The sequence below is a fragment of the Vombatus ursinus genome, unplaced genomic scaffold, assembly GCF_900497805.2.
Source record: "Vombatus ursinus unplaced genomic scaffold, bare-nosed wombat genome assembly UNPS02014845.1, whole genome shotgun sequence".
NCBI classification, from domain to species: Eukaryota; Metazoa; Chordata; class Mammalia; order Diprotodontia; family Vombatidae; genus Vombatus; species Vombatus ursinus.
Window position 1 is genome coordinate 2382661 of NW_020954623.1, and position 26963 is coordinate 2409623.

At 47.8% G+C, this 26963-nt stretch overlaps 1 protein-coding gene across 1 annotated transcript in view; it reads left to right on the forward strand.

Moving 5' to 3' along the window:
• Positions 1 to 3464: 3464 nt before the first annotated feature.
• The window catches only part of GLRX3 (glutaredoxin 3), a 31664-nt gene continuing 8165 nt past the window's right edge, over positions 3465 to 26963 (forward strand). The window contains exons 1-5 of the mRNA XM_027840473.1: positions 3465 to 3628; positions 6456 to 6564; positions 19837 to 19911; positions 20767 to 20962; positions 26545 to 26717. Of these exons, the coding sequence (XP_027696274.1) occupies positions 3465 to 3628; positions 6456 to 6564; positions 19837 to 19911; positions 20767 to 20962; positions 26545 to 26717 (717 nt within the window). The remainder of the gene's footprint in view (positions 3629 to 6455; positions 6565 to 19836; positions 19912 to 20766; positions 20963 to 26544; positions 26718 to 26963) is intronic.

Consider the following 26963-nt stretch of genomic DNA (forward strand, 5'->3'; position numbering starts at 1 on the left):
GAGAGAGGGAGAGAGGGAGAGAGAGAGGGAGAGAGGGAGAGAGAGAGACAGAGAGACAGAGAGAGAGAGAGAGAGAGAGAGAGAGGCGCCCCTGGCTTCTTTTTAAACAGAGAAATACTCTGGAGAGTCAAATATGACTTGATTTACAAAAACTGGGCTTCCACGCAGCTCTTTAATAATGTTTATTGCTAAGTGAGGTTCTTTTCATACTCATTCCTTAAAAAAAAAAATCACATAGGCCCTTTCTGACAGATGCCTGAGTAGTTGTGTTCTTTCCTTGACTCCCTTCCTTTTCCCTCTGCCCTCTCCTCTTCCTCTTCTCCCCCCACCCCCACCCCCCACCCCCCACCCCCCACCACTTTTCCATCCCATAGAAAAGTCTCTACATACCTGCTCTCTCTTGTTTTACCTGCATAACTATCAGTTCCTAGTCCTGATTTTCATCTATGTACCTCAGTCCCTGATTCTGGCCTTTTCTCATCCTTAGGGTCCTCTCACATATTCATTTTTAACTGCTCTCCTAAGTCACAGAAAATAGGTTAAGTGTGGGACACAGGAGAAAGAACAGGAGGGACACACCAGGTTGTGTTAAACCTAGGAAATATTAACACACTGATTTGAGCTCCAGATCATGACTATTCTGTTGTTGCTTGCCTGTTTTGGAGGGAGAAGGTACTTCTTTAAATTTTTTTTCTCCTCAATTTCCCTCACTTTTATGTTCATGAAGTAATCAAAAAAATTTTTAGGGCATTTTAACTACCTGGGATGGCCATAGCCCTTTCCATACCTTCCTACACAATTTAATTAGCTGCTGTGGGGTTCCCAGTTGTCACATGCCACAAACTCTGAAGAATTACGGGCCACCCAAAGAGGGAGAAAGTGTTGTAGGCAAGAGTTGGCTGTGATCCATTACCAAAGAACCACGAAGAAGTAGCAAAGAGGGCATCATCCAAGAGCAGTAGGACCAGAAAAAAGGACCATAATGGTGAGGGATGGTGGATAGACAGTTTTGGGCACCACTGCCATCCCCACAATGTTGAGGGAAATGATGGAAGGAATTATTGGAGGGTACAGAGAAGGCTCATGGGTAGCTAGGTGGCACAGTAGTTAGAGCACCCAGCCTGGAATAAGGAGGGCCTGAGTTCAAATGTGGCCTCAGATACTTACTAGCTGTGTGACGCTAGGCAAGTCACTTAACCTTGTTTGCCTCAGTTTCTTCATCCGTAAAATGAGCTGGAAAAGGCAAACCACTCCTTTTGCCAAGAAGACCCCAAATGGGGTCCTGAAGAGTCAGACGTGACTGAAAAACAACTGAGAAACAATGAAACAAGGTTTATGCAACATGAGAAGGCTTGGGTGGGTGGTGAGCTTCACTGTCAGAGGGAATGCCCACATCATTGCCGTCACTGATCCATTGAAACATGGAAACTGACTGAAAATGCTTATCATCTAGAGGTGACACTGGAAAAACTTCTGCCCTGACTTCCGCTGGTACCCACGGCACATGGTAGGGTGGACTGGAAGACGAAAGACTCATCAAACCATGTTAAGGAGATGGGACCTCAGAGGTCACTGGGTCCAACTCCCTTATTTTAGAGATGAGGAAACTGACGCCCAGGGGGGGTAATGGACCTTGCCCAATGTCACAGAGGTGATAATTGGCAGAACTCGAATATGAACCCAATTCTCTGGTTCCAAACCCAATAGCCCTCGCGCCAGGCTGCCTCCAGTGATTCACTGGGTAGAAGAGGTCTCGGAGGACACCTATGCTAAAGGAAGCTTTATTGATACAAAATACAGGAGAAAAGCACCCAGGGACAGATGGGGCGAGGGTCATGGACCTGAGGACTAGAGGAAGGGGCCGCAAGCAACACCTGGTGCCAGGGGGTGGAGGCCTTGCCCGGCCTGACCTCACGCCTTTGCATACGACTGGAGGGCCAGTCAGGTGCAAGTGGCAGAATTTTCTTGACTCTCTGGGACTGTGCGTGAGCCCTTTTGACTAGCCCTGTGCGAAGTGGGAGACTTTCATCTTTTCTTTTTTGCCACCTACATGCTCGGTCAGGTGCCCTTTCTTTGTGCTTTCCCTTTGCCATGTGCTCACTACTGGCCGCAATGGCCTCTTCCCCACCCCAAATCACGCCTTTCTCACTCATTCCTCAGTGTGAGATGTTAGAGGCAGAACGAAGGCAGGCTGCTCCGGGAGGCCGGAGCGCCCGTCCGAGCGAGCACCATAGATCACGTAGTGAGAAGCACCCTCGGCACCCCGGCCTCTCCGGATCCAGGCCTGTCTCCCGCCTCCACGGGCCTTCCCGGAGCAATGGCTACAAAGTATCTCGGCAGCCTTAGAGGAGCAGTGGCTACAAAGTATCCCAGAGGGCTGGGAGGGCCAGCATTACGGGGATCCTCTGCTCGGGGCCACTCGGGGCCCCCACTGATCCCAAGGGGCTGACCTTTGACTCTTTCACCGGTCGCTGATGCCCTTGAAGGGTCCAGGAGGAGGAGAATGACGCCAAGGTCAAAGGGCACGGCGCAGCGACTCGTGACCTCTTGTGGGGGAAGGGGGGGCACGTGCTGCTGGGCTCCAGAGGGGTGGCAGTGGTCACATCTGGCCTCAGTTTCCTCAAATGTAAAAAAGGGGGGGGTAGGCTAGATGACGTCACGGGTCCGGTCCAGCCCCGGGGGTCTATGAAGTCACTTCCGCGTCCCAGCCTCGGCTGGTGCGCCTGTAAAGTGGGCGGGCACCTCACGAGGCCCCGCCGGCCTACTACCCGGCCCCGCACGAGTCTTCGTTAGGAATGCGCTTTCCCCGCTTCCAAGCCCGGGCCCAGAAGCCTCCGGGCCTACACAGAGCAGGAGCTGCGCCCTAGAAAGGCCCCTCTGCGCCTGCGCCTGCGCCTGCGCCTGCGCCTGCAGGACGAGAGGCCGGCGGGGAAGGTCAGGGTGGAAGAGGTGGGGGCTGGCCCTCTTTTGACTTTCCCTTTCCACTCCCCCCTTCCATCTCGTCGTCAGAGTCGGACGAGGCAAACTCCTCCCCCTCCGCCTTCGGGTGACCCAATCATAGCCTCTTTTGGAGGCTGAGGGAGGGGCGGAGGGAAAGAGGGCGTGGCCTCTCTTGACCTCTCGATCAGCCTTTTCTTCCTTCCTCTCGCTCCTTTTCCGGGGAACCAATCACGGCCTTTCCTGGAGCTAGAGGGACTGGGCGGGTCTTGGAGGCGGAAGAGGCGGAGCCTCATCTGCCTTTGCCTTTCGGCTATCCAATCCCAGCGTCGGCCGGGGTCGGAGGCGTGGTCTCTCGGACTCTCTCTCGGCTTCATCCGCTCTCTCGCCTGGCCCTCGGGCTTGCGCAGTCGTAGCTCGGCGCTCGGCGCTCGGCATTGCTGCCTGGCCGGAGGCGGAGCCGTGCACGGCGCTCTTTTACTCCTGCCTGACGGCGGGGGCAGCGGGGCGCGCGGGCGGTGGGAAGCATGGCGTCCGAGGCGGCGGCGGCGGCGGCTGGGGCCGAGGTGGCGGCGGGGGCCGGGGCAGGGCCCGGGCCGGAACCCGAGGTCAAGCCCAAGCCCAGGCCCAGGCCTCTGCTGGAGGTGGCGTCCCGCGCGCGGTTCGAGGAGCTGCTGCACCTCCAGGCCAGGTACGGGCGGCCGGCCGGGGCCCCATTCCACAGAGAGGGAAACTGAGGCCTCGGGGACGTGGCTGCTGGGGGGGGCGGTGCTCCGGGGCCCTCGAACCCCTGAGGCAGGTAAACTGAGGCCCAGCGGCGTGCGGCCATCTAGGCTGTGGTCGAAGCCCGCCGGGAGTGGGCAGCTCGCTACCTCCGAGGGAGAGCCCGTCCCCCCACCCCCTGCCACACCCAGCCCGAAGCGGGTTTCGGGGTTCCCCCTGGGGTCCCTTTCCTGGCCGAGCTGTTGGGGCGAAGCGGTTAAACGAGGGGGCCCTGGTTCCGGTTGGCCGGGGTCGGTGTAACCTGGGCTTGGGGGGGGGTCCCCACTGCGGGACCCTGGGGGCGCTGCCCCCCCCCCCGCCGTACGGATGACGCCCCCAAAGCCGCGTCCGGTGCTGCTGGGCTCGGTTGGAATGGGGAGGGGGCCGCCGGCCCTGTGCCGGGGGGGGAGGGGCGGGGGGGGTGTGCGCCCCCCCAAGCCTGACCCTTCGTGCTCACACCTGCCGAGTGCCGGGCCCGCGGTCCACACCGTCCCGAGACGCGTCCTGCCACCCACGGATCACTTCCCCCAGTGTGCCTCAGTTTCCCCATCGGTAAAATGGGGCTCATGAGCGCACCCCGTCTCAGGGTCGTCGGGAGGACCCAGTGAGGTCTGTAAAGCCCGGGGGAAAGGGGCTCCAGCGGGGGCGAGTTGGAGAAGGGCGAGCAGTGTCGAGGCACGGGCTTAGGGGAGACGGCCCCCGCCCCGTGGGGCCCCGCACGGCCCCGCACGGTCAGGAGCAGCGCGGCCGGCGCTCGGTGGGGCTCGTGTGGACCCGTCCCGGAGCAAGCTTGTGGCCTGGTGAGGATGCACAGGACCGGAGTGGAAGCCCCCAAACGGGGGGTGCCCGCGGCCTCATCCGTGGAACCACGGGGATCAATTAACTCGAGCCCATGGGAGATGATGCTTGGCAGGTGGGGAAGGCAAACGTGCTGTCGGAGAAAAGTCTCTTCTCCCCTGCTCAGTTACACGTGAAACAAACCTTGTTCGGGGGGTTTTGGAGCCCGGGGACCCGCCTTGGGGCGTCCAGAGCCGCTTGGATGTCTCCACCAGCCCTCTTGTCAGCTCCTTTGGGGGTCCCAGGGCTCCACCCAAGTGAGTTTTCCAGATACCTGCAGCTTCCTCTTCAGATGCCAGATCTTTACCTGAGATTTTAGTGGAAACCGTTCTAAGTTATATCCCCTCCTTCCCAATCGCTTTAAACAGAACCAGTTGAATTGCTCATCTCTCCCATTTGAGACGTGGCAGGGCTTTAGAAGCCGTCTTGGCCAACCCCTGCTTTTTAAGATGAGGAAACTGAGGCCGGGCAGGCTAATGAAGTCCAGTAACCTTGGAGGCCAGTGAGGAGGTGACAGAACCTCAACTCCTCCCCCCCATTCAGGATTGGGCTGGGGGGGGTAGGATCCTCCAAGCCCTTTTTGTGTGCCTGCTTCAGTGGGGCTTGATGGAGGCCTGGGTGTGTTCTAAAAGTTTGTCTTTAAGCTGGGTGTGGTGGTGGGGGAGAGTAGATTTGGCAATCTGGGCTTGTTCTCTTGGAAAATACGTTACAGTGGGGGGGGGATGTCACAATGTTTCCCCAAGAACACCCTCCTCAGTCTTCTCCCAGCATGGCAGCGGGGTACCCTTTTCCATTCCAGAAAATGTCACTGGGGACTCTCAACTTCAGGTGCCCGTTGGTCTCTCCCTGGTCTCCGGCAGGGGATGGTTGGCGGGGCTGGGGGCCTTAGTAATTAGATGCAGGGATGGAGTAATGAATGGAGAGCTCCAGGCCATTCCCCTCCCATGGCTGGCTCACCACCCCTTCCTTGTATTTTTCTTCTGTTAGCTGCTTCTCTTACCATTGCGGGGATTTAAAAACCATCTTTTGCCCTTCTCCCGCAGCTTCTTTTCTAAAAACTGTTGTCAGCCTTGTGGGGCTCTGCCTGCAGGTGCAGCTACATTCCAGGGGAGAGGCCGGCGTAGGCCCCAGATGGGGACAGGGACCTTGGGGAAAGGACAGAATGGGGGGATAATCCTTCCTCAGCCTAGTGTGCCTGGACTCGGGCAGACCAGATGAGGAAGGAAGACATGGCTTTGGGTTGGTCTCCTTGCCTCAAGGCCGTCCCCCAGGCCAGTCTGTACTCCCTGCTGCTCGGCTGCAGATTCTTCTTCAGACTCAGCTTTGACTGCTGCTCCTCTACTCAGTTAACTGATGTCTCCCCATCGGCTAGCTGCCCGAAGCATTAAATAGAAAAATCCTCCATTGGCATTCAGAGCCCTTCACCCCCGACTCTGCTTCCTTCCTTTCCCCCTCGTGGTCTTTCTGCCAGTAACATTGGCCTCCTGGAACCAGACCCGTGATCCTCTGCTCTGCATTTTTCCTGACTGTCCCCAATTCCTGGAATCCTCTTCATCTCCTGACCTCCCTGGCTTCCTTCAAATACGTGCCGAAATCTCACCTTCCACAGGAAGCCTTTCGTGAAATGCCTTCATGCACCAGGGCCTTCTCGAAGATTTTCTTGTGCTCTTGTCGTGTAATAGCAGCATTTTGATACAAAGTTGTCTGCCTGTTGTCTTCTCCCTCTGGGGGGGGGGGGGGGGGTCGGGGTCCTTGAGGCCTGGAACTGGCTTTTGTCTTTCTTTGTACTCCCAGGGCTTCACGCAGCTTCCTACCAGGGAGGACTTAAATGCTGGCCGAGTGACAGTGTCTGCATTTGGAAACGTGTATCTTTAAAAAGACTTTAATACATATTTTAAACCTAGATATTTGGTTTACAGGTCCCTCATTGTCATCCATTTCTGGGCACCATGGGCTCCTCAGTGTACACAGATGAATGGTGTCATGGAGGAATTAGCCAAGGAATACCCCCAAGTGGCATTTGTGAAGGTACGGCCGATTGTTCCTACTTCTTTCTTTCGAAAATTAGTTGCCTTTTAGGGGTGGGGGGGCCGCAGTTCTCTAGCATCTTGTGCAAGCTGTTCCATTTCCCATATTAACCTTTCTCTTCTGTATCCCCTGACTTGGGCCACCTGCATTTTGAAAGTACTTTGGGGAATAATGTTGTAGGTAATCAGAAGGGACTTGTAGTTAATTTTGTAATTGATTACATATTGCTTCTGGCCGCAAATTGACCATCATGACTGTCTTGCTTAGACTAATGTAAGCGTGTCTACCTTGTCCTAGGCAAACTAGGCATAGTGGATGGAACACTGCCTGGAGCTGGGAAGACCTGAGATCAAATCCTGCTGCCCACACTCGTTAGCTGTGTGACTCCAGGCAGGTTACTTAGGTCTTCTCAGCCCTAGCGTCTTCATCTGGAAGAGGGGAATGCTGATAGCCATTGATAATGGTAATACCTCGCTGGTGGCTGTGAGGATCCAGTCCTTATCACCGAAGTACTTCGCAGATTGTTCCCCAGTGCAACGTAAATGCAGTCTTTTTCTTCCCCCTCCTCAGTGCTGCCCACCTGGCTAGCCTTGGGGGAGCAGCAGCTCCATGGGGCTGGGAGTGGATTACAGACCGCTGTTTAGCAAGCAGAAGGGTTGACTATAGTTAAAAAATTAATAGGAAATGGACAAAGTGGAAAGAAGAGAATGTTAAAACACTGGCTCAAGAAGGAACATGTAAGGGTTAGGGGACCTGATGGAAGTGAAAGGCAGCTGGTTGTGAAGCAGGTGATCTGGGGGGAGGAAGCTGTGCTGTTTGAGTTCAGGGCTCAGAGGGGAGGAAGCAGCTGTGTGGGGAGAGGCCTCCTTGGTCTTCACACACTCCGTCCTCCTCCCAGGCTGCAGGCTCTGCTGTGCTGAGGAACAACGTGGTTTCCAGCTTTTGCCTTGTTTGGTAATAGAGAATTCTGTGGAAATTTTCAGCTGTTGATTTTCCCCTAATTCATTTTCCTTCAAAGATATGGCTTAATAAAAAAAGTGCTAGGATTAAACTTTGCTTAATACAGGACAGTGATAAAGTTGTGAGGGTTGTCACTACTGGTCAAGTCACTTTGGGGCCCCCTGCCCTGCTCCGCCCCCATTTTGAGAGTCTTGGAAATGACTTTTTGCCATGTGATGAATCCAGTCTAAATCAAGTGCATTCAACATAGTATTCAGAGGTTCAGTGAGAAGAAATAAAAAAGCATTCAATAGCTTTCCAGTCAGTTGTAGCTATTTCTCCTTACAGAGTTCACGTAGAGACGCACACATATTCCCCCTCCCCACCCCCACACCCCCTCCAGGATCAAAGCCCTTCATCATCTGTTTCCTCCTCCCTTTCCAGACTTCTTAGACCTTACTCCTCAACTCATACTCCTTGATCCAGTAACATTGGCTGACTGGTCCACGAACGAGACCCTCATCTCATGGCGCCAGACATTCTCTCCAGCCTCCCCCAGGCCTGGAAGGCTTGTCCCTCCTTTCTGACCACTGACCTCCCTGGCTTCCTTTAAGTGACAACTAAAAGCCCACCTTCCCCAACCCACCTTAATTCCAGGGCCTTCCCTCTGTTAATTATCTCCAATTTATCTTATGTAGACCTGGCTTTGTTTGCCTATCATTTCCCCTGTTGGATTGTAAACTCTTAAGGATAAGACTGTCTTTTGCCTCTTTTTGTAACCCTAGTACTTAGCACAGTCGGTGCTTAATAAATGTTAGTTCACACCCCCACACACACACACCCCTATTTATCTTTCATCTTTGTACATGGAAACACAGCTAATATACATGTATTATGTAATATATTATACATATATTATACACAACTGACACCACAGTTTTAAAGTAGTGAGCTTTTAAAAAAAGTTTTGGTAGGCACCTGGAAAATGGCAATAAAAGAGATAATGTGACTTAGACCATAACTCTGAAGTGCCTGATATCAGCACTAAGAGGTGTAACATTATAACTGCGTGTTTAGCCTCTGATAAAAGATAATGATTACAAGAAGTGAGATTAATGATTCATTATTTCAATCCTGGGATTAATCAAGATAAAGGTAATTGTTCTGAGTTAGTTTTGATGGGAATCATGTTACTGGTTTAAGTAATGCTGCTCCTGTCTGGCTGCTGACCTCATGATTTATTTAGAGTGAAGACAGAATTACCTGCACGTTGGTGCTCACCCTGGCTGTAAGATTTTAAGTTGTTAAGGTGCTTAAGGCACTTGGGAAGCCTTTATCTTCATTTCCGACACCTGAGCTCCAGATGAGGTAGCCAGGGAGTAGTTCAGGTCTGGCTTGGTCTGCCATGACCCGAGTGAAGACACCTAGAGTGGATTGGGAAATCCTTCCCGGATTCATGACTTTTCTAAAATTCTCTATTTGCTTTCATTTTTCTTTAGTCGGGAAGTCTCAAGGGCAAATTGTAGCCTTTGTGGAATTTTCAAGGTAGCTCATTGAAAGTGCTGTACTTCTGTTTGGTCTGAGGTGTTCTGGGGCAGTAAGGAAATAGAATGTAGTGTTTTCCGAAGGAGAAGCTGAATTTCCTAGTCCAAGGGGCCGTGTAAGCAAAGTTAATACACTAGCTGGTGCAGGTCATTTGAAAACAATTCTCTTCCTGAGACTTTGGGATCATAAGACTTTGTGAGCACGTGGGATCAAAATTGGATTTTTCATTTCCATCAATATCTTGGTTTCATTCATTGGGAAGGGCAGTGATTGCTTTATTTTCAATGCTACAAATTCATATAAATCGTCATAGGACTGTAGGCCAGCCCTCTCATTTTATATAAGGAAACTGAGGCCAGCAGATGTTAAGTGACTTATCAAAAGCCATATAATTAATAATAGAACTAGGTTTAAACCCATGTCTTTAGATTCCTAGGAAGCCTCTTGTTTTTTATTTTTATTCTGTAAAATTAATTTTTTTGGTGGACTTCAAGCAGTTTCATTTTTAAGCAAATGATAAGATAGTATCTTAAATAACTAGCAATATATTTTTGTTTCATATAGTTTAATTTTTTTCAATATGTTTTTTGTTAAATATCAATTACATGTAAAATCTTTAACATTCATTTTTAAAAATGTTGAGTTCCAAATTCTCTCTGTCCTTCCTGATGCTCTTTTCACCTTGAGAAGGCAAGGAATTTGATGTCGATTGCACGTGTGAGATCATGCAAAACATATTTCCATATTAGCCACGTTGCAAAAGAAAACACACACAAAAAAATAAAGTTTAAAACAGTATGTTTCATTCTGCATTCAGAGTTCATCAATTCTTTCTCTGGAGACGGATAGCATTTTTCATCATGCGTCCTTTGGAATTGTCTTAGATTATTGTATTGCAGAGAATGGCTAAGTCATTCACAATTCTTCATTATACAGTATTGCTGTTACTATGTACAACGTTCTCCTGGTTCTGCTCACTTTACTTTGCATCAGTTCATAGAAGTCTTCCCAGTTTTTTTTTTCTGAAATCATCCTACTTGTCATTTTTTAAAAACTTACTTCTTATTTATTTTTTAATGATTCTTTTTTATTAATTTATTTTGATTTATCAACAATCACTTCCATAAGCTTTTGAGTTTAAAATTTTTCTTCCCATCCCTCCTCACCTCCCTCCCCAAGATAGTGCACAATCTGATATAGGCTATACATATACATTCCTATTAAACATATTTTCACATTAATGATGTTGTAAGGAAGAATTAGAACCAATAGGAGGAACCACATGAAAGAGGAAGCAAAACAAGAAAAAAAAGAATGAGCAAGTGACTTAACCCCAATTGCCTCACCAAAAAAAAAAAAGCAAATAATATGCTTCGATCTGCATTCAGACTCCATAGTTTTTTCTCTGGATGTGGATAGCATTTTCCATCATGAGGCCTTTGGAGAGGTCTTAGATCCTTGCATTGCTGAGAGGAGATGAGTCTATCAATATTAGTCATTGCACAACGTGGCTGTTACTGTGTACGATGTTTTCCTGGTTCTGCTCATTTCACTCAGCATCAGACCATATAAGTCTTTCTAGGTTTTTCTGAAGTCCGCTTGCTCATCATTTCTTATAGCACAACAGTATTCCATTACATTCTTATACCACAGCTTGTTCAGCCATTCCCCAGTTGATGGGCATCTCATATAGTTTGATATAAAGAAGGTAGAGGAAAATGCCCCAGGGACTCTCACATACTTCCCTTGGGCTGCACCCCTTCGCTGAGTTCAATACAACAAACATTTCTGAAGTGTCTGTTAGGTGCCCTCTACTGTGCCAGGTGCTAGAGAGATCAAGATAAAAATAGAACGACTCCTGACCTTAAAGTCATTTTTTACTATTGTGCTGTAAGAAATGATGAGCCAAAGGATATGAGCAGGCAGTTTTCAGATGAAGAAATTAAGACTATCTATAGCCGTATGAAAAAGTGCTCTAAATCACTATTGATTAGAGAAATGCAAATTACAACAACTCTGAGGTACCACCTCACACCTTTCAGATTGACTAATATGACAGAAAAGGAAAATAATAAATGTTGGAGAAAATTTGGGAAAATTGGAACACTAATGCATTGTTGGTAGAACTGTAATCTAGCCATTCTGGAGAGCAATTTGAGACTATGCCCAAAGGGTTGTAAAGCTGTGCATGCCCTTTGACCCAGCAATGCCATTACTAAGTCTGTATCCCAAAGAAATCATAAAAAAGGGAAAAGGACCCACACGTACAAAAATATTTACGGCAGCTCTTTTGGTGGTGGCAAACAATTGGAAATTGAGGGGATGCTCATCAATTGGGGAATGGCTGAACACGTTGTGGTATATGAATGTAATGGAATACTATTGTGCTGTAAAAAATGATGAGATGATGAGCAGGTGGATTTCAGAAAAACCTGGAAAGACTTTTATGAACTGAGGCTGAGTGAAGTGAGCAGAATCAGGGGAACGTTGCACACAGTAACAGCAACATTGTGCCATGGTCAGCTATGATTGACATAGCTCTTCTCAGCGAGACAACGATCTAAGACAATTTCAAAAGACTCATAATGGGAAATGCTATCCACATCCAGAGAAAGAACTATGGAGTCTGAATGCAGATCGAAGCATACTGTTTTTGCTTTTTTGTTTTTTCTTTCTCATGGTTTTTCCCTTTTGTTCTGTTTCTTTCCAACCATGACTGATGTGGAAATATGTTTAACATGATTGTACATGTGTAACCTATATCAGATTGCTTGTTTTCTTGAGGAGGCAGGAGGGGAGGGAGAACAATTTGGAACTCAAAATCTTATAAAAATGAGTGTTTAAAAACTATCTTTGCACATAATTGGAAAAAATAAAATACTATTAATTGGAAACAAGCAGAAAGACGTGATGAGCAAAATGGTTTCAGAAAAATCAGTGAACTGATGCGGAGTGAAGCAAACAGAACCAGGAAAACGATGTACACAGTAACAGCAGCTTTGTAACTGTGAAAACCGTAGCTATGTTGATCAAGACAGTGTTCCCTGGCAGCTCTGAAGGACTCATGATGCAAAATGCTGCCCACCTCCGGAGGGAGAAATGAGAGACTCTGAGTGCAAATGGAAGCGTTTTCTGTTTTGCCTGACTTCATGTGTAAAATGGGTATCCTGCTTTTCGCTTTCTCAGTGGTGAGAAGAGGTGGAGGAAGGGAGAGAATTTGGAACTGAAAATTTAAAAAAAAGTGAAAAACCACATTCTTTTAGAGGAAATGCAGCATACACAAAAATTTGTTTAGTACAAGTTGATTTGAAGAGAAGGGAACCAGCAATTGGAGAATATCAGGGAAGGCTTTTCTTTCCTTTTCTCTCCCCAGTTATTGAGCATTTATTTCCTTCTCTCTTACCTTCCTCTTCCCCATTGGAAAAAAAATAAATGTTGTAACATAAAATAGTCGAGCAAAATTTAATCACCATTTGCAGTGTCCAAAAATTTTTGTCTTGGTCTGCATTTTGAGTTCCTCATCTACTTGTCTGTGAGAAGGGAGGTGGCGTGCTTGGCGGTCCTTGGGAATAGTCGCTGGTCATTGCAGTGATCAGAGTTCATAAGTCTTTCCAAGTTGTCTGGTGTTTTACTGTTGTCGCATAAATTATTCTGATTCTATTCGTGGTGCATACAAATCTTCCTGGTTTGCTGTTTGTCTTGTCATATGGCACATTAGTATTTCATTATATTCATGTCATAATTTGTTCGGCTGTTCTGTAGTGATGGACACTACCTTAGTTTCTATTTCTTTTCCTTCATACAAAAGAGATCCAGGAAAAATTCCCCCAAAGATTTGGTATCTGAGCAGAGCCTCTGTGGACCGTGGGATTAGAGTGAGTAGAGATAAGGAAGGAAGGAATTGCTGACCCTGAGGCAGCTTATATGAATGTCTGAGGGTAGGAGACAGCTAGGAATGAAGGGGAATGATCTGAAGCCCTGGGATTTTGTGTCATTAGGGCCATTCTGCAGCATGCTTTTTGTGTGGTACAGAGACGAGATCAGAGATGTTTCTTAGGAAAGCTCCTTGGGTGACTGGAGAGGGGAGAGACTGAAGGCAGGCTGGTAGAGTAGATGTCCTGAGAAGCAGCAGCCTGCCTTCCCCCCATGACTGCAGGGCTGTTGCCTGGGTGTCCAGAGTCAAAGATAGACTTTGTGGGTCGGGAGGGACCTCAGGGGCCCTTGAACTGAGGGCTTACAACTCAGTGGCTGTTTACTGGGGCAGCTAAGAATGGTGGGACCTCCCTGGAAAAAAGGGAATTTTGAAGGCAGTGGGGTTATGGGGGGGGGTGCTTCCTTGACTTCCGTTTGGGCCTGTTGAGTTTGAGGTGCTGCCAGCTTCTAGTCGAAGTTATGTAGCAGCAAATGAGCGATGTGGACCTGGAGCTCCTGAGAGAGCTCAGGGCTGGGCCTATGGATTTTCTAGTTCTCCTTCCAGTAGAGAGGATGCTTGCCCCTCTGGCAGTGCTGAGGTTAGCCTGGGAGAACGTGGGAAAAGGGGGTCTGGGACAGCACCTGGTAGGGAACTCCCCTCCTTAGTCAGTAGCATGTGAAGCATTGGTCTTTTGTGTGTGAGAGGTACAGGATTGGCAGAGGACCAGTTCTGTCCTGAGCTCTGATCAGCCCTGTGGCTGAGCGCTGGTAACCCCAAAAGAACAATTTTGATAGAGCTGGGAGATCAGAAACCTGAGTTGTTCAGTCATTTCAGTCATGTCTGACTCTTTGTGACCCCATTTGGGGTTTTCTTGGCAAAGAGAAAAGAGAAAGGGTGGTTTGCCATTTCTTCCTCCAGCTCATTTTACAGATGAGGAAACTAAGGCAAGCAGGGTCACACAGCTAGTAAGTGTCTGAGGTTGAATTTGAACTCAGGACCTCCTGACTCCAGGCCTGATGCTCTGTCTTCTGTAGTGCTCAGCTGTCCCCAGAAACCTGAGAGCTAGGGGTTAAAAATGAGTAGGTAATGAGAAAGTGGAGTCAGGGAACAGAGCTGCCTCTTTCTTGGAGGCTGGCTGTGAAAGACAGGAGAGAGGTGTTATTAATAACATAGCTGCTGTGCAGTGTTTCAATGTTTGCAAAGCATGTCACCTATAATGTCCTTTCACCAACTCTGTGAGGTAAGTGTTGCGGGCACTTTTATCTCCATCTTATTTATACAGAGTACGGAGATGAGGTATTAGGTAAAGTCATTTTACCATGTTTGAAGTGAAATCGGAGCCTAGGGCCTGCCTAACTCCAAGTCTGGTGCTCTTTCTGCTAGACTAGGTCAAATCAAGGTTTGGTTTTTTGTATTTCTAAAGGTAAGTGGTTTTGTGTGTGTTTGTGGCCATCAGGGGAGCTAGGACAAGGTCAGAGGGAGGGGACAGGAAGAAGTAGGCCCCGGTGAGGTGGAAGGCTACCTCTTGCCCGCATTCACGGGCAGAGGAGGAGAGATGGGGTGTGAAACAGAAGAGATGAGGGGTCTCCAGACATGCTTTGGATTTTCCCAGTGGATAGGAAGTAAGATTGTCTGCGGTTGAGAGAGGGGAGGAGGTCGGTGGGAAGCGGGACTTTCTGTGGGAGGAGCCCCGAGGGCCCAGCTGAGAGGGGAGAACTTGCCTTTGTGATGTGTCTTTGTGGAGTGGGTGCAGGACTTCTTCCTCCTTCACCTCCACCTCCACAGTTCAGCAGCTTGGGAATAGTAGCAGAGAGTAGCAGCGTGGGTTTGGCCAGGGGCTGAGGGTTGGCAGAGGCTTTCGAGCTTGTGATGCATGCTACACACATCTTGTTACTAACTTGGATCCCCATTTTGAGGTTGGGGACACTGAGGTTCCAAGAGGCTAAGTGACCTGTCTCTGGTCACTTAGCTAGGGAGGGTCTGAACCCTGATTTTACTGACTTAAAATTGTCCCCTGTCCTATGTTGTTTATCTGTGGTGTCACGACTGCAAACAGGAGAAATGGAGGACGGAGTTGGGGTGCTGGCCTGGGATGAAGGGAATGGATAGAGGATTAAGTTTAGAAGGCAGGAGATCAAGAGAAACTTGAGAAGTGAGGATCGTAAAAGCAGAGCCGTTTGGGGGGATGACGAGTTCTCTGGTGTGGCTTGCCAATGGGCCACTGAGGCAGACAGCTGACAATTGAGTTGGGATGTGAGGGTGTTCAGAGGGCCATGCTAGTCATTTGGGGAGGTGGAGAGGAGTTCTTGGCTTTCTGCAGATGCTAATGGAATCTGGGAAGGAGGGTTGTTGGGAGGAAAACCTGCTTTGTGCTTCTTGGCAATGCCCCACCAGCTGCTGCTTCATTCCCCCGCACTCTCTCTGTCACCCCAGTTCCATAGAGGAACTGGCTTTAAAGAACTCTGGTGCTTCCATGGTCCTTTGCCTTTACACAATAGCTCCCTGCCTTTGCAGGATGGCTGCACTGCCTCTCCCACTGTGCTAACACAGCAGTGGGAGAAGAAAAGGTAAGGAGAGAGCTAGAAGTTAATGAGTTGATGTTCTTAAGAAAACGAGCACCTCAATTCCCTTTGTGGCTTTAGGGTTGGATTCACACTGTAGTATGAAGTAGAAACGTTGACTTTCTGCAAAAATATTCCTTCTCTTTGGAGGAGTCCACCCGACCTTTTCCTTGATGGGCTTGTATTTGTGAATCATCTAGATGGCTTCCAGACATTGGTGAGTTCCCTGGTCAGGGAGGGAGGTCCTGCACCAGGCTTCATCTCAGGTTGGGGTTCAGTGAAACCCACAAGGGTAGGTCACCTTGAAGAAAGTAGGAGGACGGTCGCAAAGAGGAGGCTTGTAAAAACCTATCACAAATTTCAGATAGACAACTGTTGTGTCTCATTCTGGCTTTATAGCAGGCTGTTTAGTTGCCTAGCTTTGCTTTTGTTTAGTTTCTGGTTTTAGGTTTATCTGTATAACATATGCCACAATGAAATTTTATTTTTTAACAATTATAGTAAAGAAGTAATTGGAATATGTGGCCTAAGCTTTCTTGCAGTTAAAATTATTTTTTGAAGGGGTTTTCATGATCCAAACCTTGTTACATAAGGTAAGGACGTGTTTTGGCAAAAGGAATTCTGAACACATCTAGTTAGTACAGTCCAGGTCTAATTCATTGAAAAAATATTGTAAACACTTTTATTTTACAGTTAATGAAGTAGGCAAAAATATTTATAATTATGATCAGTAGGTACCCTTGGTGTTGAAGTGTTTAATGGGTGAGCTGAGTATTGAAAGTGCTATTTCCGTTCCCTGACGTCACTGATTTTGTTTGCAATGTTTCTCTCTGGACGCAGAGGAGCTCCTCACTGCAGAACGCCTCCTTGGTTTGGGGAAGTGAAAGGGGCACTTCTTCATTGCTTTCTTTTCCTTTTATATTTGTGGGAGGGAGGCAAATTGTGTTTTAACTACATGACTATATTTTTTTGAGAAACAATCTATTTTAGCTTCCATTATTTATAATATAGAAATGATACAAAGGAAAATAAATCAAGAAAAATGAAAATCAGAAAAATCTAATCTTTAGAAGGTCAATGATTAGATCTACATGATAATGGAATGATTTCTGAATAAAGATACTCTCTTGAAGGGGGATTATTTCTGCAATAGAAAACTGGTAGATTGTAATTTGTCCTAAAGTCTCCATTCTTTGTATTTTATTATAGTCTAAAGGATCACCCTTTTCATTAATTAACCTAGGAAGCTTTTCAAGAGCGATGGAACAAAGAAAATACAGAAATTAGATTACCCTGGAAACTCAGAAAGTCAATCAATATACAATGTTTGAAGCTCTCTGAAAGATTCTCAGAATATCAGTCTTTGTGGACCCCCAGGGGAGAGTCCTAGGACCTGGAGGCATGAGGTTAGAGGCATTAGCGTAACAGCAGGGCAGTGTCTCCTTGCTGGCATTTAGTGCCTGATCAGAATTTGGACGATCCATGTCATGAATGCGTTAGAATATGTTTGAGTTGGTCTGCCCCTCCTGCCAAAAAGTGGTCTTTGAAGCTGATAGGTTTACTGTGAGTCTATTCTGAAATGTGAATCTTTATTTTGACCTGACCTCCCTCGTGCCTGGAAATCGCTTTAAAGCTGGAAGGGATTGTAGAGACCAAAGAAAACTGAGTGAGGAGGGGTGAAGGCTTCTGCCCAGGTCCCGCTGCTTGCCAGTAAATGTCTGTGGCCACATTTGAACTCAGGCTGTCCTGATTCCATCCGCTGCTTCATCCTGCATGCCTCTTGGATGCCTCAGGGTGCTGCGAGTCAATTTTTTTAAATTCTGAATTTAGAGAAAACCAAAGAGAGGGACAGAAAGAGATTATAGGTGAAAGGCAAAGCCGTGCAGTGAAACAGTACAGAATAAGTGAGAGCCTGTTGCTTCCGAAGTTTCTCTGCTTGTCTTGCCTTCCTTTGGAGCTCCCTTCGGTTGTCATCTGTGCATTTTTAAAAGTGCTCCTTCACTTGCTCTTGTCGTCTTGTCCACCCTGTTACTGACTCCCTTCTTCCCCAAGGCCTTCTCAATAAAAGAGAAAACCCCAGGCCTTGTAGCAAATGGACATTGTCAAGCAGAACAGATTGACGCCTTTGCCGTGTCCCGCAACGTCTGTCTCCTGTCCCTGGAGCCCGGGTGGGAGGGCATGTGCTTCGCAGTCAGGCCCTGGACGTGCGTGGCTGGGCCTGGCATTGACTCTGCGTCTTTCGACGTTATTGTCTTGATGGCGTTGTTGGTGCCGGGCCCTTGCCGCTCCTGGCTTTGCTCGCTTCACTCTGCACGCACCAGCTCATCCAGGTCCACGTTTCTCTTACGTTGTCTTTTCTTGTGGCTTAATCATATTCTGTTGCATGGGTATTCTGTAAGTTCGTCCCTCTTATTCACCATTTACTTGAGTGCCTCCTTGACTTCCAATTCTTTATTATGAAAAAAATGAGCTGCTGTGAACTTTTTGGGGGGCAAGTGTGGGTCCTTTTCCTCTTTATTCTTTGATGTGTGGGCCAGTAGTGGTATTGGCTTGGGTCAAGGGGGCACATACATCTTTGCAGATTTGGGGCAGAGTTCAACCTTCTTTGTAGAGTTAACTGTACCAGTTCATGTCTCCACCAACAGTGAAGCAGTGTGCCTGTTTTTCCTGCAGTCTTTCTAACAGTTATTGTGCCAAATGTAATTTTGGATCGGATCAGAGACTGCCTCTTTGCAGAGGAAGAAGGGACTATTCATGGTAAATCACTTGTAACTTATAACTGAGTGTGATGAGTGTTCATCAAGGAGCTGAGATTGCCTCTTTGCTGGAGGAGACAGTTCTGTGGCCTCTTGCATTCTGTTCAGTCTGTGAAAAGAATGGAGGAAAAATGGTGGGGTAGCAGGTAGATCTCACCCTCTAGAAGCCCCTCATGGTTTTCATGGGGTGGGCAGGAGGGTGTCTGGGCTGCGGTGGCCTGAAACGAGGAAGCTGAGTGAGAGGCGTCGAAATTTCACAATAGCCCTCTTTGCCATTCTTAGCGTGGCTGCTGCTGTGGTCTAGTGTCTCCTTTTAGTGTTCCAGTAATTAGCCAGCTTGAATTGATGGTGTCAAATTCATAGGATTTTCACCTTAGGATTTTGAATATTAAAAGTGCAAAGTTGTGTAGAGAAAGGATTTGCAAATGTTGATTCAAAGGTGCCTCACAAACACAATAAAATACTTGGAGAAGAGTCAGAAAAACCAGGAGTGTGCAAGGTGAAAGAGACAAACAAAAGATAAATTACTCTTCCCTCTCTATTGTATAGTCAAGGTTCATTAAAAGAAATAAAGTCTGGCTGGGTAAAGCTTTGGAGAAAAATAGTATTTTCAGGCCCCTGGAAATCTGTCAGATTCTTGAAAAAAAATGAGTGTATATTTAAAGAAACTTTTAACAATACAATTTATCAATAAATTTTATTTCCTTCAGGTATAATGTTAATGCAGGCTCTTATTGGTTTCAAAAAGTTTATATTAAATTGACAGTCCTTTGAGGGAAAAACATAATGTACTTGAGTTTTTCTCAGAGCATCCCATTGATAAACTTCAACATAAAGTAGTTTACTGTAGTTGAATTCTAATGTCTAATTTAGAAATTCTAGTACTAAATATGTTTTCCCAGCCATGTTTCAGATATTGCATTGTATCGTAGTTCAGAGGCCTCCATGAAATTATCCAACATAATGCTGCCATCTTGGTTTTTCTCTGAGTGCACATTTAAATGTATAAATAGACTCATGGACAGGTCGCCTTGCAAGTTTCCTGCTCGCTGGCTAGCAGCCTTGCAGGAGTTAAAAGTAAAATGTATCAGACATCAATAGTTTATTGAAGAAATACTCCTTTTGCTTCATAATTTGCAGAAGGCCGCAGCTGTCAGTCATGATGTACTGCCTCTCGGAATTAGTCAATAGAGCAAACAGGAAGAATTGCTGTGGGCAGAAAATAAGCACTGTAATCATGACATAACTGGGGTCAGTGATTTATGGATTTCAATATAGTAGGAGCTGCATATGATTGAAAATTTACTAGGTCACTAGTGCACCAAAAGCCTCCAGGCATCTTCTGAAATGTGCAACAAAATAAAACCCTCTGAACCTGTTTTGACACTGTGCACGCGCCCGCGAGTGAGTCTCATTTAAATGTAAATGTGTCGTAAACTTTTGCACCAAACTCTTTTAAAACATAAAATTCTTCAAAGGACGTTACGCGTAAGATTGATTCCTGTTATTGAGATACAGAACCCTCTGATGATCGAGTCTGTTTTTTCTTCTTTTCAAGTTGGAAGCAGAAGCTGTTCCTGAAGTGTCTGAGAAATATGAAATTAGTTCTGTCCCGACCTTTCTGTTCTTTAAGGTAAGTCTGAAGCCAGCCAGGAGATCTCCTTGCTATCTGGTCAGCGGAGAAACCTTTCCACTCCCCCTTCTCCTGACCTTGAACTCTGTCGGAGTCGGAGGCCTGACTTCTGTCTTCCTTGGCTTGGGTGTGGGGTGCTGAGGCTGAGGACACCGCCGTGCACACGGCTCCCCACTTCTTGGGCTTCTGTTGCTCCTCTCTAATGAGATGATGGGGTTTGTTTCATTCATTCATGGGCCCCAGGCCCACGGGGCAAGAACCCTTTGTGCTGTCTGGGAGCGGCGACCCAGTCTTTGGTGTTGGAGTTGGCCAGCTTGGTTGACCGGAGCGGCCTCCGGAGCAAGGGCTGTTGGGAGCCTCATTTGTGCGAGGGCCTCCTGTACTTTTGGTTCCGAGCTTGGGAGCCGGACGACTTGGTTTGGAGCCATGACCTTCTCTAGAGCCAGGGCTCGTCTGCAGACAAATGATGTCCTTGTTCTGTTAGGGCCCTTGTGGCTGTAGCCACCTTAGGTCCAGAAATCCAGGGGCTGTGACTCCTGGAGTGCTCGGTTTGTGTCTGTGCTGGGATTAGCCCGGCCACTGTGGATTTAGTCCAAGGAGCTGGTGGAGACTTTTGTGGTCTCTTCGTTTGGGCTCAGCCTTCATTCTGGTGGCTTTGATACATGGGAGAATCACCTCCATGTCTCTGTGTGGGATTTGGCACTGTCCCTTGTGGTGAAGAGATCCTTTTCCTTTCCAATGAGCCCTAACCCCTTTTTGCTCCCGGTGGGTTGTGTTTCCTTCCTACTTGAGTTCACGGAGGCCCTGTGTAGACTGAACAGTAAACCCTTGCCAATGCTTCTTTCTTGGTCTTAGAACACGCAGAGAGTGGATCGGTTAGATGGTGCCCACGCCCCTGAGCTGACCAGGAAGGTGGAGTGCCACATCTCCAGCAGCGTTCTTCCCCGGGCCGAATTCGTGAAGGAAGACCTGGACCGTCGGCTGAAGAAGCTGACGAACGCCGCTCCGTGCATGCTCTTCATGAAAGGGTCGCCACAAGAACCCCGCTGTGGTGAGCATCTTCTCACGGGGCCAGGCCCACATTGGAAGAAGAGTTTCCTGTGGGTCAGAAGAGGGGCTCTTCTCCTAGGGCCATAGGTCGGTAGAGCAGCCAGGGCCACGGTAGCTCACAGGCCCAAACAGGATAGAAGCCCCTTAAAGGCAGAGCTGGCCATCTTTGCCTTTGTATCCCCAGGGCTTGGCCTAGTGCTTGACACATCATTGATTGATGGAAGTCTGCATCCCTCCCTAGGGCTTGGTCGTGGTTCTTGGCAGACCCTTCTGGCCCCCCTTGGTCCTCCTTCTTGACTGTCTTAAGGAGTTACAGAGTTTACATGGCCTTTCTTTGCCTAGCTGCCACCAACCCTGGTGAGATCTTTTACCCCGCTTTTAATGTCAAGGTGTCACGATTCTGTGAGAGGCACTGGTGACTGGAGACATGAAAGTCAGACGCTCTGTGCTCAGTCTCCATCTTGTTTTTTGAATTTATTGCTCTGCTTTCGATTCAATAGGCTTCAGACCTTTCTGATTCTTCAAGGATTGGATTTGGTTGAAGGAATTCCCTTGGGCTGGTGGCGCCCCCCCCCCCCCCCCAGCTCATGCCCCTCGGTGGCCTGCCTTCCCTGCCATGGGGAACCTTGGTTTTGAGGATGTGTTTGAGACTCCAGCTGTGTTTGTTTTCATCTGCATCAGATGGGATCTATGAAAGTAGGTGACAGTTGAATGAGGTGCTCTGGGCTTGGAGCGATGGGTCTCTGGTCCCAGGGACTTCATCAAGCTGGCCAAACCTGCATTTGGCTCTGATTTCTGCAGGGTTGTCAGAAATTGTAGCTCAAGTTATGAAAGTCCTCGGCTTAAAGTGAGCATTCCAGAAGAGTGAGGTTGTAATAGATGATGGGTGTTTCATTCGGTCTTCCTGAAGTGTCCCTTGCTATTGATTATCAGCTTGCAGGTTCACAGTCTGCTGTCCGTCCTCTGCTGGCTGACGATGGCCAAAAATGGCCTGTCCAAGTAGGTAAGAGGTGATGGCTTCAGGGCCTGATTGGCATTGCCATAGCACTACCAAGGCTCTGTAGTAGAAAATAGTCAAGTCTTTTGGGTTATGTTCAGTTCCCTTCATGTAAAAAGTGCCTATGTATGCGTGCATTAGTGTGTCCTCCCCCCTCAGAATACAGGAAAGAGTGTGAATACTACTGCTTGGGATGAGAATGCAGGTCCTCCTTAGGGCTGATCAGTACCATTGGTTTTGTATGGTGCGTAGGGTGCGTGGAAGCAAGCCCTAGGCAGATAGTGAACACAGAGGCAGAGGGCAGATGTAATTTTCTGAAGTTCTTTGGGAGGAGATGGGAGAATGAACATTACTGAGACTGCGGGAGACTTGGGTTAAAGCTTGTTACTAGTTATGGAAATTTGGGCACGTCATTTAACTCCTCTGCCTCAGTTTCCTCCTTATGAAAACAGAGAAGTTAGACTTGAAGGTTCAGGTCCTTGTCAGCTTGGAAACCAAGTAGGTTCTTGAGTCATCTACCCTTGAAATAAAATCTCTTGTTCGGCGATTACAATGTGTTTATATGTCTCAGTCTGATTTCATTGTGCCCCAGGCAGTCTTTCAAAAGATTTGAGCAAATAAGAGCAATTTCTGTGTGCACATCCATATGTGTGCATGCCTGTGGGTGTGCAGAGAATACGCTATTTCAAGGGTTCTCAGCCTTTTAGACCTATCTTGCAGCCTTCAGACCCTGTCTGGTCAAATTAGACAAATTGAACACGTTGCTGATAAAGGAGAAGGTTCATGGTATCCGGCTTGGGAGTGGGCAGGGAGCTCAGAAGGTCTCTCATCCAGTGCCATCCTTTTAGGTGAGGACATAGTGCTGCCTGGCGGGCAGTGGGTCAGTGGCTAGGCCTCAGTCCCTGAAATCTGTGCAGGTTTAATGGGAACTTAAGACAAGTCCAACCAAATCAAAAAACCCTCCGGGTCTCCACAAGGAAACCCCTCCCATTACCTCCATTACTTCCTTCCTGGGATGACTTTAACCTCCTACGAGGCAAAGAGAAAGTGGGTTTTCTGTGCTGCCACTTTTCTCCCGGGTGCTGCCTCTTCAGGTCAGACTTCTATTCTCCCTTGGCCTTGGCGTTGCCTGTTTAGGCGCCTTCACTCTGAGCAGCGGTCTGTGTAGTGGATGCTGACGTACTGATAAACCAGTGCCTTTAATTTGTTTAATTTCTTCTAAACTTTATTCCCTTTTTGGAGCTTTTCACTTTTCAGTAGATAACAGGGCTGTTTATTTGTACCTATTTTTCTTATAATTAATTGCTTCTAGTTTTATAGCATTGTCACGTGGACAGTGTGGCATGGTGGAATACCCTTGATTTTGAAATCCCTGGATTGAGATCCCAGCTCGGCATCTTGCTTCCTGTGTGTTGTTTGGCAAATTCTTTGCCAGATGTAGGCCTCAATTTCCCTCTTTTTGGAATGACGGGCTTGGCCTTGGTGGTCTCTGAGGGCTCCTGGGGTGAGGGGGTCGGTCTCTCCGAGTGGTGCCTTGGGGGCATGGCTGAGCTCCGATGATAGCATCCCATGAGCATCTGCTACAGACCTGTCCCTCAGAGGCTTCCCTTCCCTGCACCAGGTTCCTTTTCCATCTGTGCTGCTGATGCCAGCCACACGCAGGTTTTCTGTGCTGTCGTTTCTAGGGGTAATACCTTTTGGGGGAAATTCTTTGCTGCCCCAGTGCCTTGATGTAGTGAACAACATGCTGTATTAATATCATAGTCATTTCACCGGAGGACCCCTTTAATCTGTGTTGCTGAATGTCTTCTGGCTGACTTAGTGCCGCACCCTCACTGTGGTTTTAACGATTCAGTGTGGGTGATTCTCTCTTTGCATTTTACTGACCAGGGAGAGGCAAGTGAAGAGACTGATAAATTTCAGAGATGTTTTCAGAACAGTCCTTTTTAGGGTCTTCCCTGGAGTCGGTTTCGAGGCAGCCTAAGCTCCCTAGGCCTTCTCTGCTTTTCTTGTTAAAGGTGGGCTCTCAGCATGTGCCTTGCTTTGCCTTGCCGCGGCACCCCTCCGGAGCCCAGGACTCTTCCCTCCGACCTGCAGCTGAGACTTCTCATAGATGTCGTCTCCCCTGCTAGGAGGGGAGCTCGTTGGGCAGGCTGTCTGCCTTTTCTGTTTGTATGCCCCACACTCAGCACAGTGCCTGGCACATAGTCATTGGAGTTTTTGAGATCTGTGCAGTGATTTCTGTACCATGACCTCCCATGAGCTGGGCACACAGAGGTGAAAGGAAATGACATCCTCTGCCCTCCAGAGCCACTGTGTACACAGATAAGCGAATGCAAGATGAGTAAAGAATAAGTGGTGGTGGGGGGATGACCACAAGCAGCTGGGGGTGTTAGCAGAGTTAGGAGCCAGCCCCCGAGCTGAGCCTCAAGGAGAGCTGTAGCCTGTGTGAAAGCGTGGACGTGGGAGATGGCAGTGAGTGGCAGGGATATGAAAGCAGCCAGAGCCGGCTTGTGGAGGCCTGAGGGAGCCCTGGGTCTTGAGGAGGGAGAGTGACTTGGTCAGACCTGTGCTTTAGGGAGAGCACTTGGGGGGCTCGAGCAGAGAGGAAGGAGCTGTCCAGAGGAGGAGGAGGTTTGTGATGGCAGGGGAGAGGAAGAGGATGCTGGGAGAGATGAGGAAGAGACAGCCTGGGAAGTGCCTCAGGCATCAGGGAAAATTTGAATGAGGCTCAAGCCCTGGCCTCCTGAAGGGCGGGAGGGACATGGGCCAAAAGGATCTCTTTAGTTACTGCCTCTTCTCCAGAGCGTTTTGTTGCTGAAGCGCTTGAGATGGCCTCGCTGGCAGCTGCTCGGACTTGATTCCACAGAGAGCCGTTGGCCGGGATGCGGGTCGAGGTCTGCTTCGCCCGGGCTTGACCTGCCTCTTAGAGGGGCTGCTCGGAGCCGACAGCTCTCTTCCTTCCTTGTGAGCTGTGCTTTTTGGGTCTTTGTTAAGGATTAAACTTGGGTTTGCTTCAGTTTTATTTATGTCATCTATCATGAACTAAATTGAACAGTGAGTCTGTGGCGGCACAGGTAAAACATGAGGTTTCCAGCTTTGCAGGTGAGGGCCTTCCTTCTGGAGTCCGCATAAGTCTTTTGGTCTAGGAGTAAAGCCGCCTTCCTGTTTTATCCCTAAGCATAACATTTCCAGGCTGCTACTTTAACCCTTAAAAACGAAAGCCTCCCAATCAATCTTGTAGGCTACGTGTAATTGCCTACAGCAAAAATAGAGCTTTTTCTCAGCCTGTTACAGTAGAAATGAGTTACTGAATTGGCAGCAGAATAACCATCAGCAATCAGCCGTTAGCTGTTTACTAATGAACTCCCCGATGAACAAGGAGTCTCAGAAGCAGAGCTTTACTCCAGGCTGTACATGAACTTGACGCTGCAGTTGTAGGAAAAGCGACTTAGATGCCGTACAAATAAATACTGAGGCTTTGCCTCTCAGTAAACTGCAGATCAGGGAAACTGTACCAGGCTCTGCCAGAGATCTCTATTTCAACAAATGAGGGTGGTCTTGCCTGACATCAAGCAAAGGCCATTCTTGTGATGGATTTCAGTGTCGACTTCAGGAATGCTGGCTCTCGCCTGGTCTAGGGACATGCTGGATTGAAAGAGGCACCTCCTTTCCAGTGATTTTGAAATGAAAAGGAGGAGGTGTTACAATTACTGTTTTATGTTCAAATCTTGTTCTTAAAGTCAGTGTGTATCTATACACTATTGGGGGGAGGTATCCTCGAATTCTCATGGAGAGACAGATAGCCTTTCTTTGGACTAGACTAATAGGCTTAGCAAAGGCGAGTGTTCACTCTTATTGTTTAGTACTAATGTTATCATAAGGAAGTAATATCAGAAAAGTATCTAACAAAATGTGTCGCAAAAGTGTAATAAAATCCTAGTACGTAATAAAAAATTGTCATCAAAATGCAGTAAAAATCACATGATGAACTTTGGGGAATGTAAGTTGTTTTAAAAATGAACCCATCAGGTTGTTAGGACGTGAAAAGGGAGAAAGCACGTTGACAACCAGCGACAGCTTTCAGTGAGCTACTGAGGATGGAGCTTAAAAATGGAAGTTTCTAGAAGTGTTCTGGGTTAAAAGAGACGCCCCATTTTCCTTCTCCCTGACAGGTGAAGAGTTGGGGTGGGGATTAGTGCTATACAGGTGGGCATGTTTCCAGGTAGGTCCAAGGAGGGGATCATCTGGGGTTACTGGAAAGAAGGCCCACAACCTCTTTGTTCTCTTAGAGAGATCTAGTCTGACCCCTCACTTCCGGTTAAGGAGGCCAAGCCACGCAGAGCCGGTGCCCTTGCCATTGAAGTGAAGAAGCCTTTCTCTACCTGAAAGTCCCCTTTGGCATCTGTAGTTGGTGTTCAGGTAGGGAGATGATCTTCCTGCCTGTAGTAGGACCATTATTGGGTCTTTTTCCAGTGCATCAGGCAGGCTAATTCACTGTTAAAAGTGGCAGACAAATGAAATGAAACGATTAAGACATTTATAATTTATCTCAGGGAAACTAATTGTTTTTCCCCCACATATAGGCTTCAGCAAGCAGATGGTGGAAATTCTTAACAAGCATAATATTCAGTTTAGCAGTTTTGATATCTTTTCGGATGAAGATGTGCGTCAAGGACTCAAAATATACTCCAGTTGGCCCACTTATCCTCAGCTCTATGTGTCTGGAGAGCTGATAGGAGGCCTCGATATTGTCAAGGTGGGAACCTGAGAAAGCTGCTTCCTGTTCTTAATGCTTGGTAGACAATTTCTTTTTAAAAAATGTTTTGTTGATGTCCTTTTAAATCAAGCGTCCCGAGACAGAGGCGCCCCTAGACATAGAGGCGCTTCTAGACGTAGAGATGCCCCTAGACACAGAGGCACCCCTAGACACAGGGAGGCTCCTAGACACAGAGGCACCCCTAGACACAGAGACTCCCCTAGATGTAGAGATGCCCTTAGACAG